This window comes from Phalangium opilio, unplaced genomic scaffold (genome assembly GCF_054372755.1).
Source record: "Phalangium opilio isolate 3A_F unplaced genomic scaffold, DU_Popi_V2 ptg000082l_1, whole genome shotgun sequence".
Lineage (NCBI taxonomy): Eukaryota > Metazoa > Arthropoda > Arachnida > Opiliones > Phalangiidae > Phalangium > Phalangium opilio.
In genome coordinates, this window is record NW_028324189.1 from 4,948,474 (window position 1) to 4,967,461 (window position 18,988).

General features: G+C 39.4%; 1 protein-coding gene across 1 annotated transcript in view; it reads left to right on the forward strand.

Annotated features, from left to right (window-relative positions):
• The window catches only part of Ptx1 (pituitary homeobox homolog Ptx1), a 22,437-nt gene extending 10,296 nt beyond the window's left edge, over positions 1-12,141 (forward strand). Inside the window, exon 3 of the mRNA XM_089847887.1 lies at positions 10,332-12,141. Coding sequence (XP_089704013.1) covers positions 10,332-10,880 — 549 coding nt within the window. The 3' untranslated portion in view covers positions 10,881-12,141. The remainder of the gene's footprint in view (positions 1-10,331) is intronic.
• The last annotated feature ends 6,847 nt before the right edge of the window (positions 12,142-18,988 follow it).

Genomic DNA, 18,988 nt, shown 5'->3' on the forward strand with positions numbered 1-18,988 from the left:
TATATATATATATATTTTTTAACGCTTGCATAATTTTGACCACTCCCATTTTGCGATTCAGGCTTTTTAACTACATCTTGAGGGAAAGATTTCCATCGTGAATTCAAAATTGATTGTTATTTCTTTTAGTAATTCTTTTTCAATATAACAAATCCATAACCTCGAATTTATTTCGCAAAAATCTACATCCCTATTTACAACTCTAAATCTCTAAGATTCACCTGAAATCCAAATACCATTTCAAGAAACCCATCTTTCGCTTGAAACAACTCGAAAGCTGCGAAAAGATACCATCAATTCCAACCCCAAGTGTAAACTTGAAAAACCAAATATTCTGGTGGTACTACTATACGAAAAAGTGAAAATACGACGAAAAACTAGAGATACGACTTTGAAATAAAATTCCCCAACTAGGCGACAAACCAATATCCGAAATCTGAAGAAGTATACCGTAGGGCCATTGGGCTACAGTACAGTATTTTTTTTTCTTTTTTTAAATAGGGCGCCAAGCTAGACGGACTCTAATATACTCGTGCTTTAAAATAAGATGGTACCCTCACCCTCGTGAATAGAGAGATATTAGGCTAGTGTGTGGGACCGTTTTCCAAAGTTATAACTTTTCCCGAAAAATCTCCCATAGGACCTATAGAATAGCGAAGGTATAAAACATTTTTTCTCTCGCTTACTCTATCTAACGTTCAGTTGGCTTTCTTTAAAAAGAACTAAAGTTCTAGTGAGGGAGCTGGGTTCGAAACTCGCTAGCAATGTCGACCCGGAGGCTATGCTTCCCCGCAGCGCCTTCGATCCTGACTGGGAAGCCAAAGAGAAGTTCATAAATTGAAGTTTAATAGGATGGGGAAACGTGTATTTCATTGAGGTACTGAATCTCAAAGGGTAGGGGAGCTTAAAATATCGGGGGTTTGTTTTTACGACAGTTTACGAGCTTCTGGTGGGGAAGTATAGTGGGAAGGATTCCCCGTCGAGTTAGTCGGTTCCGTAATCAGGCCCAAATGGCAGGACGCCGAAGCAATAACTTTGGGGCAGTGTCGGGGCTACATTTATCACGGGACCCGTGTCACTTCCAATCAAAAGTTAATATTTTTCTCGTCAGGTAGTGGCGTACGCCGAGGGGTGCTTTTCACTCCTCTATTTCCTCTCTTTCACACTTTTTGCTCGAGCCTTCTCTTTTCATCCGCGAACCCAAACTTTCCCATCTTCTTTCTCATCCCTATTCCAAACTGTTTTCAAAGGGGAAATAGTCTGGATCCCTACAATGGATAAAAGAAGGTAGAAGTACACGCGTAAGAAGAAGGGAATTTAATTTTGAGAGTCTGTAGAATGTTCTTTCCACAAATTTCAGCCCCTTTTCGACAAATACAGCTATTGGTTGTTGACAATCAATTTCCAATTAAATTCCAGCCATAATCGTGAGTTTAAAAACAAAATGACGTACGAAAGTTCCCACTCAAAAAAAAAGGAAGAGCCTTCACATCCCCTTAACCCCTGGATTGAATTAGCATGATAAGGACCTTTTTTTCTCTCTTCTTGCGCATTTTGTAATTTACAAAAGGGCAATAGCGTACGTTGTAGCTATAGTTCGCTTAGAAAGCATCTGCTCTTTCGGAGCGTGCCGTGCAAGCGTCGAAACGGGCGCGAGATAGGCAGTCCAAAAAGAGCTAGTCGCGTGCCATCATCCAAATGAAGGGGAAATTGAGGGAAGGTGGAAAAACTAGGAATGGTCCGTGCTGAGGGCGTCGCGCCGCTTATTATTTGAGTAGGTGTTGAATTACATGGCTATATAGAGGCAAAACACCGAAGCTCCAAATCGTGTTAAAGTTGCCAGAGATATTAGATTCCCTCACGAATAATAGAGGAGGATTCTTACCCATTTCTCGTCAAATACGTCGACCCCCTAATAATAGCCAGGGTCGAGCTAGACCCCGCGTGATACCGGTCATCGATGGGGAGAGGACGCTTGCCATATACCTTTCCTTAACGGATTGCGTGATCTCCGGGAAGATGCATGTTATTTTTATTTCATATATTGAATCTGATGTTGTCTTGTTGCCAAAACGTTCTATTGCCACTTTTTGATGGCAGGTGCAATCGGGTGCATTTTTCCTTCACTGAACATTTATTGATATAGTTGAGTGGTGTATTGTAATTCAAACTCAATTTTGAGCCAAAATAGACACTCAAAAAGTCATGACTCGGTCTTCTGTAAGTACGTACAACTCTAGAAATTTGTAATCCCGGTCAGCATCTGTCCGATACGTCCGTCCTCTTGACCATCAAATGACCACTCGTCTGTATTTTAATATTAATGGTTCTTCACTATCTCTTCAACCCAAGTGACCCTTTGTATCTATAGAAAAACCCTGGTGTTTTTGAAATTGATGAATGAACGTATATAGTAAATCCCCACAGTTGTCCTTATTAAACCCTTTCGGTCCCAGTACAACTGTTCAAGTCTAAAGTCGGATACGAGTCAGATATAGTCGATCGGTACAGGGTTGGAAAAAAAAGAGGGACATTTTCGATTAACCGCGGTCCCAAATTCGACCGCGAAAATCATTGTTCTTGTATACTCTCTCGTTACTTCCCCATCAATATAGTTGCCGAATATGAACCGTCAGTCGCGTATAATACAAGATGGGGGACCCTAAGGGAAAGGGGCCTTGGGTCTAACAGGGCCGAGACCTTCGATATATCATCGCCACTGTATATATGGGGGGACCCCGTGATATTATACGCGCTGGGTAACGTAGGTTTGATTAGTAAATAAGTATGATAAATGAGATCGGGTCGCGACAAAACCGCCCCGCGCGACTTTTATACCACCAACACTAGCGACACGTACATACACGTAGCAGAATTCAAACCCCTGACTTTTTGATATAAAAGGAAGATGGGTCCGAATTGGCTTGCCGGTCTGCCCCATACCAGGCGCCACGGGTGTCACGAGGGTGTGAGACTAGCTCGGCGTTGACACTCTCCTTTTTTTCTCGACGCGCGACGTCCCGAATTTTCGTCGTCGTAGTCGTAGTGAGATAAATAATGAAACTCGTGACGTTAACTGGTTTCACCAGCATCCGCTCTCGCTCTTCTTTTCTGCTTCTTGACATCCCTCGCTTGGGCTAGAAATCATTAGGAGAGCCCACCCGCTAGTTCAGAGTGTAGTCTGGCAGCTCAAGCGCTAATAAAAAGATAGCCCGGCCTAAATAGCTTGCAATTTTTGTGTCCGCGCCTTCCAAGGGAATGAAAATGCTAATGTCTATTGCGTATGTAGATATATTGTCTTTTCAGTTTAGGTTGCGTCTTGGCCGTCGCAACTGTATAATGAAATTTATTCTAAATTTACTTCACTTTATTAGTTGCATCATAAGTTCATAAGATATGTTCCATAAGCTTGTCACTGGTTACTGAGATCTTGTCATGACGCTTGGTATGGAGCTGTCAAAGGCTTGGTAGAGACTAAATAGGAAGATGGACTGCAAAACCGAGTGTATTAAATTCTCGCGTGTTCTCAAACTAGCTCTCAGTACGTCTCTAGCCTTACAAAGTATAGGTAGTAATCAATTAGCTCTGTCGTTATCTTCCAGTGAAACACAATAACAAGTGACTGCATTTTAAAGAAAATTTAAATTTAACAAGATATAGAAGTAATAAATCTTCCAGTGAAACACAATAACAAGTGACTGCATTTTAAAGAAAATTTAAATTTAACAAGATATAGAAGTAATAAATTGAATATAAGTAGATTTAAATGTTACTAAATAATTCCCCAAAAATAGTTATCATAAATGTAGCTTCATTTGAGTGTATATATACAAACAAGTTGGGAAAACCAAAATATTACCTCTCCGAGTCAAGAGGTCTACTACTACAAACTTATTTACCTAGATATGGAATTATTTCTCTTTTTTTGAAGTAAAATTTATGAAATATTGAAGCAGTATTCCAAGCATAGCGAATATACAGTAAAGCAGACGACATTTTACATCCAATAAGAATAAATCTCGGACACATGGAAATCAGTCAATGGGGAAAAGAACAGGAAATGAAGTCTACGCTTCAGCTGTTTACCGTTTATTCTGATAGCTACATTCACAACTGGTTTGCAGTGTAAACACTATCGTCTCGTCTCACCTCAACAATATTCTTAGTTTGCCAACATGAATGTTAATGTTAAATAACACCAAAGCTAAATTGTAGCTAGACGCACTAATGGTCAATGCGCACCATAAAGAGAATAAAAAGTCTGTAGCTATTACCCGTTTATCATTAGCCCTTTTACTATTCTAATTGCCACCATGATCTTTTCTTCTATTATAAAATCTCAACCTGATTATTTAAGAGTGTATTTAACTTTCGGTTCACTCTGAACCGTTAATGTCTCTCCATTATAGACACGAAAATCAAAGCCCAAAGTTTACTTCACCTCAGGCCTCAATTATTTACTCTTTGTTTCACTAAGCCTATTGCGGATAATACTTGATATACCCGCTGGAGTCTAGGTCTTAGTTTTCTTCATAAAATCACTAAATCAAGGATTATTCTATATACAGATGTAGTAAAGCTTAAGTAATATATAAACAGCCATTTCAAATAACAATATTAAAAACAATCTTTGGAATATCAAAATGAAACAGAGCTTTAAAGCTACAAAAGTATTAAACGCATCATAATTACGAAAAATACTTCCACATATTCACTTTATATTATGGAAAAGGGATTAGTAAGGTTCTGTATGATTTCTTAACACATCAACACAAGGCTAACTGCTAACGCGACGCAGCTTTAAAGCTACAAAAGTATTAAACGCATCATAATTACGAAAAATACTTCCACATATTCACTTTATATTATGGAAAAAGGGATTAGTAAGGTTCTGTATGATTTCTTAACACATCAACACAAGGCTAACTGCTAACGCGACGCACTAGTGTAACAATGGACGGACACACACAGACAAAAACATAAACTTCTACTTTACTCTTTCCGTATTAATTCTGAGTTGAGAAACAGGATTATCTCGAATACTAAGACAAGGAAGGATTATAAAATATGAAACATGGAGTGGAAGCTGTATCCTTATTACTCAGTTTTTTATTAACTAACGTTATCATTACTTGTCCGATATTAGCTTTGCAAAAGAGTTTCCGTGGTTTGTAATACTCGCTCTATATTGACTATGAAATGTGTATGGTGTTTCGACTTCATACGCAATCTTCATTACTCGTCCTATATAAAATTTGACTAGAAATTTTTGATTGATAGAGGTTTTTCTTAAACAATTTCTTAAATTTATTTGATATTAATCATTATCTTCGTCAGATATTTGCTTTAGTTATACTTACATCGTTTTAAGAAACTTTATTCGTAATATCGTTTGAACTTAAACTATTATTTTGGTTTCCCCGCTAGCGTACTGCCTTTGCCAAAGTTTTGGAAATCTAGGGTATATATAGCAATCGTCTCCCAGTAAATAATAAGAAAGTACGCAATTGCGAAAACCTTCGGTGGTGATCCCACCTTAGGGAGGCTAGACGTTTCTCGTAACCCTAGCTGATCGCCGCGTGTATCTTAACCCCAACGATGATGATGGAGATAAATAATAAGAAAATGCGCATTTGCGAAAACCTTTGGTGGTGATCCCACCTTAGGGAGGCTAGACGTTTCTCGTAACCCTAGCTGATCGCCGCGTAAATCTTAACCATAACAGCGATAATAGAGTAGAAGCTAGTGTTGCAGATTAATGTCTATGTGGTATTGATGAAAGACCAGTTGATGGTGATGTTAGAAGCCAATGTTGCAGATTGGTGTCTATGTGGTATAGACGGAAGACTAGTGCATGGTGGTGTTAGAGACCATCAAGTAGGGACAGTTTTCCGAATTTCTGTGAACTGCGAACGCAGTCCGGAAACTAACAATACGTTTGCTCCGATTTCCCAACTGCGAACGCGGTGACAGACACACACACACACCCACACACACACACACACACACAGACACACACGTTGAGTGTAATACCTCTCCGTGACATACGTCACTCGGAGAGGTAATAATGAAGGGTTTTCTGTTTATGGTTACGTTTCAACTTATTAATATGTTTAACTACACGAATAAAGTTATAAAAATGTAGCAGAACTCTTCCACTATTTCTGGTTGGATGAATCTGAGAAATATTTCTGGTAAAAGATGAAAAATCCCTAAAATAGTCTCTCGTGTATATATGTGAGTAAATAGGAATAGTGTAAACCCATTTTTGTAACCGCAAACACTTTCGCCCGGGGATTACACCTTAAACCGAGCGTAAAAATGTAAGAGCCAACTAATTGCCAGATATCGAAAACCCCTTTAAAAGAAAAAAGAAAAAGATCCCCTATAAAATTAGGGCGCTTGAATCGTAGGGATTGGTTGGGAATCAAAAGTCTTTGACGGGAAATCTCATAATCTTCTTCGGTAAGCCCGGAGCTCAACGGCCAAAAGAGAGAGAACGAGAGCCGTCTACTCCGTAGTACGTCGGCGAACGAAGCGTGTATCGGTGACTTCGTAGGTAGATTTAACACTGTTAGGCCATGCAGATTAGGGCTTTGAGAAGAGGGGTTGGGGGCGACCCTAGTCTGGCCTGATGCTATGACCAGCAAAAGGTGGCTGCTGTGGGCTTTATAATACCTTCGACGAAATAGCCCCGGGTTTCCACGGGTTTCCTAATCCCGTTAATGACTGTAACACGAGCGGCTAGCTTCTTCCTTATTAAGTCCCTTTCACCCCTTCTTTTTCGTGGCCCAGCGCCATATACCAGTATACCACTAGTCAGCGGGATACCTAAGCCCTCAACCAGCAACGCGTTTTTCCTCAGAATAAGCCCTATGAAATACCGAAAAGCTCACCTAAGCGTTTCTGCTAAACCCCTACATGACACTTTTTTCCAATTTTTTTTTCTGTTATGACTTTTGCTGAGTGTGGGTATTTTTAATTTCACCTTCTCCGCTCCGTGGGACGCTTTCCTGTAAGCTTTTTCTTACCCTTAAGGTGTCTCTTATGTTGGACAACGACGGAGGTAGAAACCTTAAATGGTTAAATACAGAAATACGTAGGTTTCTTCCACTTGGAGTCTCTAAGAAATTTTAATATCTGATTGGAGTTAAGGGGAAGGGCTTAAAGCTTCGTTAAATGGCGCGCTCACCGTTGATCCAAGGTCTACTCGTTCACACGACGCACAGAAAACTTGTTTGCATTCGGGTTCGACACTCGATAGGTTGCCGGAGTCTTGGCACAGATCACTAGCCTGGTCAATATCACTTGGATTTTAGTTAAAATACACTTTGTATGACGTCAGTTGTGACGATTTCTACAACTCCTCCCTTTTAGTTCAAGCAGAAAGAACCAGGAAATGACCCTGTTAAAGATTCCAAGTTGAAGAAATCGATGCATTCCTGTTAAAATCTAATTGTCTTAGTGTATCGGTACGGTACCGCAATTTAAATTTCTTTGAAGTTTTATAAACTGAGGCAGTCCTTTTCCTGAAAATCCTTTTGATAAGTTACGTATACTCTATAAGAAGTATTAGTTATCTGAAACGCAGGTTTCAAACCATCTACCCTAAAATAAGAAGGGTATGGTTGTCTTAACCTCCGTGGAAAGGGTCTTGACGCAGGCTAAATCCTTTGAGACTCAAATTCAACTAACCATTTATTTCAACACCCAGCAGTTTTTATATGTATTTCTCTTTTTGCCCCCAAATCCTCGACTATCTTCCCCCCCTTGCCTTTTTCTTAAAGCGTACCCTCAATATGATCCAGTTTTGGAGATTACGTTTTTAGTAAGTGCGGGAAAGATTGGTTAGGCTATGATGGGTATATAGTGGCGTGCGCGTTGTCGAATGGCTTTTAAGCCAAGGATTTTTTGGCGCTACGGACAAATCGCCAAGAGCTTCTTTACGCTAGGCTGAAGGGAGAAATGGAGTGTCACGCTAATGGGCGACTTTACTTCGAAGCTAGAATGGGGGAGGTAGTTGGAAACCCCCATAAGATCCTACCTGGATAAAATGCGGATTTGGACCAGCTCTCTAGTCTTCAACTTTTTTTTTCTTTTTTTGAAAAACTCCCTTTCAGACTACTAGGTTTTTTATATCGACTTTAGGCTTTGCTTGGCGTCTCTAACTGTAAGGGTCGACCCCCTTTACGAATCAGAGAGCCATAACGAAGGATTTTGGACGACACTCGTATAGCTTATGGTAGCTAATAATTTGCGGAAAGTAATGCTGTTGCTTTATCCCTACCTCCCACATTTTCGAGGATGAAGAGCTCGGGTGGTTCAAATACCAATGTCGAAAAACGGAGCTTTAAGAGAAGCTTATTTTAACTGTCGGGCTATAAGAGCCTATCTTGATCGGTTCGTCCCTCGTTTTTTTTAAGTGACATATCCTTCAATTGAGTAAAGGCTTTAGAAAAACTGATTTTCTTTTCATTTCGAAATTTTCTTATTTCAAAAAGATTGACGAAATTTTAATGATTTGTATCTAATTTAACTAAATGGAACTGCTATTTACTTTATTATTTATTGTCACTACATCTAATCTAAATTGATTATACGAAGAAAGAAATTTGAAAGCAAAACTTTAGTTTTTAAAATTGTGGTTTATTTTTGCGACGACGTGTATGAAGTATTTTTGGTTTTACTGGAAACAACTTCATTTTAGGTAATTTCCTTTGAATTTCTTTCAAGATAGCTGTTAAAGCAAGGGTCTTATAATCAAACCGAATGTTTTGGGTGGCCAAAACACAAAGATAAAAAAGTTACGAGTGAAAAAACAACACCTTATAATTAAATTTCACTTCAGATCCCCATGGGAGAATACTTCCTCGGTTAAGGAAAAAAAGAAAATAAAACTCATCGTGAAACTCCAAAAAGAGCAATTTTTTTTATGTAAGGAAGGTTAAAAATCTTCCAGCCCCATGACGTCAATCCTTTTTTCCATCCAATCAGAGTTCTTATTTTGTTCCTTCTTTCTTCATCGTCCCACGAATCCGTTTGACAGACAGATGGTTCGGACTTAAAATCCCATTAAAAGAGGGCCAGAGAAGATTCTATTTCGATTATAGGAAACCCGGAAGATTCGGCTTCGCGGCACGAAGCCACCATGGATGGTCCTAGCTCCTTCCCCCCCCCCCCCCAAAAAATAAAAAACCCCGCGGAGAGAAAGCTTTTTTCTTCTACTCTTATTCTCCGCTTACATCTAGAAAAAGTACTAGAAAAGTCTACTGTGAAAACGCCCTGAACTTATTTTTGAGTTTTCTTTATCTCTTTGGGGTAACCTTAATTTTACTCGGGATACAGGCCTAGAGCCCTAGACAAAATATGTTGAAAGTATAATGGTGTTCCTTCCGAAAAACATCATTCTTCGTTGAAAAATGAACTCTACATTAACTAAATTAACTTATTATATAAGTTTGGTTTTAATACACCCCTAGAATTGTACCATAAGTTTATAAGATATAACTACCTATGCATCGTAATGTTAGAGACTTACAGCTCGAGCTAGTTCCAGAACGACAAGCGAGAATTGAAGTCCTACACTCGGTGGTTAATTTTGCAGGTCTTCCATCTAGGTCCTATTTAGTCAGTACTAAGCCTTTGACAGCACTTAACCAGGCGTAGCTTTACCTCGAATCTATGACCTACGTCACTTCATGACAAGCTCCAGTTTGTAACCAGTGACAAACTTATGGAACATATCTTATGATGGTACTTATGGGTAATGTGATATATTGTGTTTACATCAACGTTTATGCTAAATTATAAAACCGTCTAGATGTGTGGTTGGTTATTCTTGCGGGGTAGAAAATTCAAAATCGATGTCGATCGATCGATAACCCGTATCTCATCATCTTTTAAAAATGTATTCATAAATCATTTTTGGGTGCGATATATTTTAAACTTAAAAAGGAGGGCGACCCTTTTTTATAATGGGGTACTTTTCCCTTTAGGTTGATTAAAAATTTACAAGAATTGCGAGTTGGGGCCATGGCAGTTTTCTCTCTCAGGAGAGCAATAAATAAGAGTCCCGATTGCCCGACCGCATTATAAAAAACTCATTGCTGTATCGTTGCTCTTGCAATATTTATCGCGTATTCATGGAGGACAAACTATAACTGATCCATACAGTACTCCCGAGACTATTTCCCATATTATTAATCGTTTTATTTGAAGAGACCGCGTTAAAACACTCCCTTTTTTCGTTAAGTAACGGCCCGTAAGAATCTGCGACAACAGTGGTCGTGTTATGATGATTAATTTTGTCTTTTAATTTACATTTCTTTTAGGTCTGGTTTAAAAATCGCCGAGCAAAATGGCGCAAGAGAGAACGGAATGCCGCCGCGGAATTGAAGAATGGCTTTGGCTCTCAGTTTAACGGACTAATGCAACCTTTCGACGATAGTCTGTATTCGGGCTATTCGTCGTACAACAATTGGGCAGCCAAAGTACCGAGTCCACTCGGAGCGAAGACCTTTCCTTGGCCCGGTTTGAACTCCGTCAATCCGCTCACTTCCGTCGTTCCTAGTCAAGGTATGACGTGTTTCAACGGTTCCTCACCTTCCGGCATCAGCAGCGCCAGTATCGTCCCTTCTGTCAGTATGCCCGTAAACAGTCTAAGCAATCCCACACCACCTTGCCCCTACGCCACGGCCACGCCGCCCTACGTCTACCGGGAGCAGTGCACAATGTCTTCCAGTATCGCGTCCTTGCGACTCAAAGCCAAACAACACACGGCTGCCGGACTCAACGGTTTCGGCTACACTCCTATGTCGCCCAGGCAAACGCCCACCTTATCTCCTTGCCAATACGCGACTGTGGATAGAACGAGTGTCTAAGGTAAACTAGTGATGGGAGCAAAATAAAATTAAAAACTAACACTCGAAATTAATAGTTTCTTCGAACGTTTAACGAAGTCCTTACTACTAACACTCCTGGATATTAACGCTCTATAATTATTTATGAAACAAACAAAGTACTACAACTACTACTACCCAAAACGGCGGCGTATCCTAGGAGCTCTCGCGTTGTGCGTGAATTGAACGCTTTAACGAGACATTTGAAATTTATGAACATCGCAGTCAGCCGGTGACTTGTAAAAAGGAAAAAATATAGTTTTTAGATCTTTATTCTTTTTCTGACATTTCTTCTCCTTCTTAAACCACACGATTTCTCCATTAAAACTTCGACTAACAAAAACTAACGCGATTTCGAAGTCTTCTTCAATCTTTCAGACTAATATATACGCTTTCTTCCGTCAACTTTTCTTTTACTATGTGTACATAAAACTCGGACCATTCATTTTCTGTCAATGTTTACTACCCGATGTTTTTTTTTAGTTCAAAATCTATAACGGGACACGAAAACGTCTCTATCTTAATAAGCACAATACGTTCTTTCGTAACTCGAAAGGAAGATTTTGTGATCTTTTTCAACACTGAACGCGCAAAAACCAAAGAAATTTAATTTAATGTTCGATCGCTTAACTTCATCCCCATAAAGACTAAGACGATTCAAATAGTTTCTAAGAAATTCTAGTCCTTTTTGAAATACAAAAAGTATACCAAAGTTCAATTATAAATAAAATCCACTGTATGAAGAATACGGAATCATCATGGATATGTAGGTCAAATAACCTAATCCCTAAAACCAAAATTAACTAATTAAAATATTAAACAACATCATTATGATGATTTCCGTTGATACAGGGTGCATTCAGCGGTTATATTCGCTGAACGCACTCTGCGGTGGACTGTAGTTCCTGGTGTGTTTCCGTAAATATTGTGTAAACATATTTGTCGTATCGCAATTTCAGAGTCCTAAAAAATTAACTTTTCGAGAAACCAAAAGAAGTATACCATTATATATAAAAAATGTCCATAAAATATTTAAAGAAATGCTCAAATGTGGCTGCATCTCTCTCATTGACAAAATCATTTTTTCTTTTTTTGGTAGAAATGAAAAATTAAGTTGTAGACCTAAAAAACTAACAATGAAAAATCAAACCTCATTTGAGAGGGAATCTATACTAACAGAAGCAATCACTTTTTTTGTTGTGAAACACATTTATTAAAAATAAAAATTCAGTTAGTGCAATAATTAGTTTTGTTTTCGATTTTTTCAAAAGGTTCTGCACGTTGCATGCATGCTTTTTATATCGAGTGTACAGAAATTTTGAAGACAGGACGATTCTATCAAGTTGTGAAAACGTCAAGTCTGGTCGACTAAAGAGGTAAGTAGATTTTTGGTTAAATTTTTGGGCGTCGTGCTAGAACGTTATAAAATGAATTTTGTGGGTACCAAACAATTTAACAGCAAGTATAAAACTTGTAAACAACATTATATAATGAACTTTAAGGATCCAAACTCCAAAGTATATCGATTCAAAACTACAGAAACCATAAATCAACCTGACTAAAGATATTCGTAACAGAGTTTCCAACGCGATTTGACAAACTAGCAGTAAAAATGAAAACTCAGTACAAAGCAAGCCGATGCTTTTTACTGCTATTAGCTATATATAACCTTACGATTTGATATAATTGGTATGTAATGGCTCTTTTACACAATCTTATCTAATAACGCCAAGCGTTATTACTATTAGGTAAAAATGGGCGGATTCCCGATAACACTTCGACACTCAAATGAAAATCGATTGTACTACATACGGGATCTTTAAAATTTTGCGCATCTGATAGAAAATATTTAAACAAGTGTTATGTTTAAATATTTGAAAAAGGGGAATCCTCTTTACAAGTTCTCATCTGTAGAGACAACAACGCATTTAATTACTTTCATCATTAAGTATGAGTTGTTATACTCTTTCTTTCCTTTTTGTCAGTTAATGACTAATTAAGACTAGGTATTATTCCGCTGGATATCATTTATAACCTTTTAATCTCGAGGACTATTTTTCACGGGAGTTTCTAGCTTCAGCAACCCCCCTTTTCGACCCCTTTCGGAGTCACATCCCATCCTATATACAGGGGAAGTTTGTGTTCCCTTAAAGGGGAAGGAATTTGGGAAACGTCTCTATTATGAGAGTTAATCTCTGTTGTGGCGGTATGTTATCATTATTTGGTAGGCGACAGAGGATTACGCAATCACTGGAGTATGCATCCCGAGTATTAAATCCAGGTGTCACAAAATGACATATCTCGATTTGACAGTCCTCATAATTGCCTTTGAAATCCCTTCGGAGTTTCGCGCTTGGCTACCGAACGTTCTCTTTCACCCTCTCTAGCCTTATCCTCTATTCTCCAGCTACTATCCTCTCCAAATCCTTCGCGGAATAGCTAGCAACCATCCTCCCCGCTCTTATTTCTCTCTCGCTCGAGATGGCGCCCTATTCCTGCAGTTCATTCAAACGCTAGCTTTCCCCGCAAGGCAGATGGGCAATGCCTGAAAGATGACTTTCCCTATAGAAGTTAGGCTAGTTTCGGGCCAGAAACTTTATTTTTGGGGACTGCGTGCCTTTTACGTCGGCTTTGCTTTAAAGGTGACGTTATCATCTTGAGAAATTCATTTCGTTTTCTCTGTCATTCTTTTAAATAGGGTTTTGTTAGATTAGCGAAATTGCTGGGAGGGGAGTGTTTCCTGCAAAACTTTAGGAATGTCACTTTTGATTACGAAGTTGGAAGGTTTGGGTTACGTTGCGAGAAATGTGATGGTTATTTATTAGATTTTTGGAACGGGATGATATTTAATTTAGATTTATACAAATTAAATTGAGACAAGCGAAGGTTATCGAACGGAATTTATTATGTTGAACGATGTAATTTCGGAAAGGACTCTATGTCTCTATCTCGAACGGTCTATTTTCTTCTAGAACATAAAATGTTGGATGGGCGATATTTCCGTATTATTTTAAGGGGGTCACTCTCGGGGTGCTTGGCTTGGCTACACTTTAATGATCGGGTCACAATTCAGGCAGAAAAGCTGCAACACGACCCTCTTTATTCGCTCAGACGTGCCCCGCTTCGGGAGAGGGTAAAAGTGTCAGAACGGAGGAAAAGGGGCACGAGGAAATACTATAGCTTTCTTCCTTCCAAACGAGAATTGTTTACAGTCGAAGGTTTTTTTGCTCCGAGAGAGAGAGAGAGAGAGTAGGGGGATACCCTAGAAACTGTCCAGGGTTACCCGAGTATTAAAATGTCATCGAAATGCCTGGAAATTCTCTCGCTCGGGTGAGTCCTATTGTTTCCATTGACACCACTTGACACCCGTGTTTTATTGGGCGACCGTTGAGAGTCCGTTGGACCGTGCTCCCCGAGTTTCTCCCTTCTGGCCACCGCGGAGAATATTTTTTGCCGGCCCGTCACGTCGCCTTTTTCTTGGTGGACCCCCGTTTCGGGGACCAAAACGTTGGACCCGACAAAATAAAATAGCGCCGAGTCGCGGCCAAGCGGCAGCGAGTTTCAGCCGAGCGGATAACGAGGCTATCCGGGCGTATTTACATCAGGAACTCCGTGGTCCTTGTAAAGGAAAAAGAATAAACACACATCATTGGACTAATACGGGACTCTCTCTTTTTCCTTCGGTACAAAAGGCCCTCTTTGAGGACTGACTGCCTTTATTTTTACAATGGGGTCTCCCATAATTCCACGCGTGATCGCTGACGCCCGTAAAGAATGATACTTCTCAATTACGCAGTGGCTAAAAAATAACAAAAGATGGTATGGGTGCCCCCCCCCCCCCCGAGAGGCTTCGGAAGATGTGGTAGCTCTAAAGGGAACGGAACACTCCGAATGTTATTGCAACCGATACGCGTCACTTACATTTTATTTCTTTATTGTTATTAGGCTTCTATTGTCTAGGCTTATTTTTTCCTTTGACAAATCGGCTTGAGGATGTATTCCAACATTTGTTCGATATTCTCTTTTTATCCAAGCCAGCTAACCCGGGGATAAACCTGCCTTTATGAATAAGACTATATCAAGCTCCACTTATTAAACTATCGGGCTAATAGTTACGACATTTCAGTTAAAAAAATAGGCCCGCACAATTGATAGCTTTTTCCTACGTGTATTTCTCCCATCTTGACCAATATCCTATAACTGATCGTTAGTCAATATTGAAATTTAGAAATTGTGTTTCCAAAGTTCTGTTTGAGGTGGAAAATATATAGTTTTAAATAAGAAATAATTAACAATTTACTAAAGCATATTTAAAAATACACGCGTCCAAGCTATGCAGACGACGTTCAGCCACTAAAAAGTAGAGTACTATCATTCCAACCCATTTTCCGTATCGCTCTCTACAATGGCCTTTAAAAAAAAAACTCGTTAGTAAAAAGGGAGTTCCCTTAATGGAAGTTTGCAAGACAATATAAAGACGGGTTTTTTTTTCTTTGCGACGCTAATACACCGCCAGTATCATTTATCAGCGTTTGATGGCGCACGTGAGACTAAATGTAAGCATTAGCCCCATCTCTTTCCACTAGCTATACAGCTTTAATATCGTTCTTATAGTATGATGGTCTTAATCCGCTCGAACCCGAAAGCGATTCGAGCGTGTTGCTGCTCTAGGAGGTTGGGATCCCTTTCCAGGGGACTCTCAGATCCTCGAGTAAACGATAAGAGAAGGGCTATTTCTGGATAGGGCGGAGGTCTTTGGGGTTAAGAGGGCCGAGGACGTCCATGATCTAATAAAGAACCTTTTTCTTTCGTTTAACGAAGACAGTTTGGCCTATCCGGCTCCCTAGCCTACCCTATGTAGTCTTACAAGCCCTGCGGATATTCTTGGGATACGTACCTAAGGGAGTGTCGCGATAGGGTCATCTCCCTATGGCACACGCCTATATTGTACGGCTTATTAAGCCACCTAATTCTGGGTCATATCGTCCATCAACTACCTTGTACCTCTATATCCTATCCCCTCCTGGAAGAAGCAAGCTGTAGGACTCAAGGATCAAAAAGAAAATTTGTCTCGCAAAGAAGGGGCGAGGTCTTGTGTTTTTCTTAACTCTTTTTCTTCGTATCAGGGGTGCGAAGTTACTTTTTTTCCTGAATGATTGATATATTTAACACAATTTGCAAGTGCAATAACTAAAATGAAGTTAACTCGTAAAATTTAATAGTGTGAACCCTTCATTATAGAAATTATTAAGTTTGGTCAAGTGCCAAAAGACGTACATAAAGATTTAACATTCTTAGCATGTCTATTTTAAAACCCGTGTCACCAATGAAATTTGTTATTATAATTCAATTAAAACTCAAACCCTCGCATTTTAGTAAATTTTAAAAGTATTTAAACGGATGGGTGGAATTTGGTAGAAGTCACTCCCTAAATCATTCTATCCGATAAGATAAAAAAAAAAACACTACCTTACTAAAGCCGATACGATATCTCAAAGCGGTGTAACGTACATGGTTTCAATTAGGAAACTTTTCAAGACTTGTAATTGTAAGATTTGGAGTTGGAAGGTTTTTTTTTCTTTGTTCGTACTATCTGTGTGCTAGACTTTTTCGTAATCGTATTCTTTTCGGCTTGACCAACTTCGGGTCGAAGTACAAACTGGTGAGGGATAAGGGTCCAGTCGTGTGGCACTGTAAAGAGAGACGTGATTTTTAGGGGTTCAAACCCTAAGCGAACCTGACACTCGGATTTCGGGGGTCCTGGCAGATATTCCGACCCAGTGGCTCGATTGACTCTGATGGCCCGGATTTGGCCATTTGCTATACAGGAGAAAAAAGAGGGGAAACTGAAGAAGAGAGATTTCTTCTTCGGACATAACTAAAGTCTGAAACAAGGTTGCTGCGTCTCGAGAAAAGACGTAAAATGTCTTGTCTGTGTACAGATATAACCGAGACAACCGCTAGGGTTTCTGAGCGGATTGATACATTCGTGGGATTACGATTTGAACTCCTTTTAGATTTACTTTGTCTTGCACGACGGAATCCGAATGTCATCTATTGATTTTCTTTTGAGGTTTCAAGGGAAAATGATATTGATTTTGGTAACCATTGTGGCAGGAATGTGAAAGTAATTTCATATACTTTCGATGATTCGGTTTGTTCCTAACTTTAACATTCTGAACAAAAGATTGGGCCCAATTCGAACCCCAATAGGGATTTTATAGTAGCTGCTAAATATCAACAGATTTGTTTGTGAAATGCGATAGCTAGTTGGGCCCATTTCGTAGGGTTATAAGAAGTAGGATGTCAAGGAGTACGCGAAAGGCTAAAGTAGTAAAGATTCCCGTAGCCCGAGCACGTTCTCTCTCTTCTTAGCAAATTTGAAGCCCTCGTTGACAGGACCTGCCACATAAACTGTCCACGCATCTGCCCTCTCGAGCAACAAGAAACAGTTGCAAAAAGTTTATAGTTTTTCCCCTGCTCTCAACATTTGGTCTCCTATTTCCGAGTTACTTTCTACCATTCCATTATATTACTAGAAAAATAAATCAACTTCCGCTCCTTTTCTCTTCACTGGCATCTAAGAATGTCGCTAGGGTTATCTCTTAAGTCTTTGAGAGTACCATTTTATCTTGAAAACAAAGTCCCAGCGCGTTTGTTCGATATTCCTTCGGATACTGTCGACTTCATTTGTCGGGGCGACATTTGAAGATAGTTTCACTAACAACGATTTAGGAGAAGTTGCGTAGACACGGCGTAAATCAAGAAAATTTAAGAGTGTGGCTCAAATTTGGATGTTTAAGTAACACGGACGAGATGAGGATTGGCTCTTCGTTGTAATTCACTGCAAAACTCGTTATTTGGCGAGTAAATGCGACACGCAATGGTACAAAAGCGTTTCCTGTTTTTGTCCCCGCATTTTTTAGGGGGTGAGAATGAGGGTACTTTCTTAATACTTAAATGACGTTAGAATCTAAATCCCTAGAAAATTATGACGCGGCTTGCGTTTTTACGATACTTTGATACCAGACAGAAGTTTATTACATAAATTTCGGAGAAAAAAAAAAGGTCACTTCATGTTTTCTTCATTTGATGTAAAAACTGTAGTAAATCAAAAGGGTCTTTTATTTTACTCATTTTAAAAGCTTCCGTTTTCTCTTTTCCTTTTAAATTACAGCGACAGTTAGAGGATGAGCCCTTCCATTTTAAGACCTAGAGATTGAGAGAAGTGTGTATACTTTTTTTCAAGGCCCTAGGACTTGGACTCGAGCTCGCTCCGCGCGCATCCGATAATCTCCGGGAGCTCTCGTTGGGCTCAACGCGCTAATCTGGCTTCCGCCTTTAATCCGATGCCAATAACTAAATCGAATCACGTAGTTTTACAATCAGGGTAATGGGGCAAAGTGTACGGGTAACACCCTGGGTCCTTCGAGTCCCTTCAACTTTTCCATTCAAAGCGGATTTGCGACACGAACGTGAAACCGTAGAGTGTCAGGATTAAAATGAGATACTTTTATTCGATTGAGATACACTTTCAGTGAATGGCCTCCTCTTTTAGTTATTCTTTCCGATTTCGATTAATTTAATTGCTTGGGTGTTAAGATAGCATTCGATTCGGAATCATTGCTAAATGATTCTGCTATCAATAAATATTACCATAAGTAATGAAGGGACTTACTGAGTGCTAGTTCGAGAACGACGCGAGAATTGACTACGTACACTCTGTATTTAGTCTGTATTAAGCCTTTAACAGCGCCTCACCAGGCGTCACTTTGCCTCGATTCTATGAACTACGTCACTTCATGACAAGCTCTCAATAAACAAACTTATGCAACATATCTTCTAAACTTATGATATTTCTCGCCAAATAAGTCTTTTTTATTTGGTTTAAATACCGCTTATTAAAACAGTTTAAACTGTATAGGCCACCTGTCGCGTTAAAAAACTATAACCAAGCCATAATAGACACCATAAAAAATCCAACAGAAGGTTAATATTTCCCTACATCCCAATAGTTTGCTCATGTAGCATTTTAATATCAAAACCATAACGGAAACGCGACATAAAACAAGTATTAATCCACTAGTCAA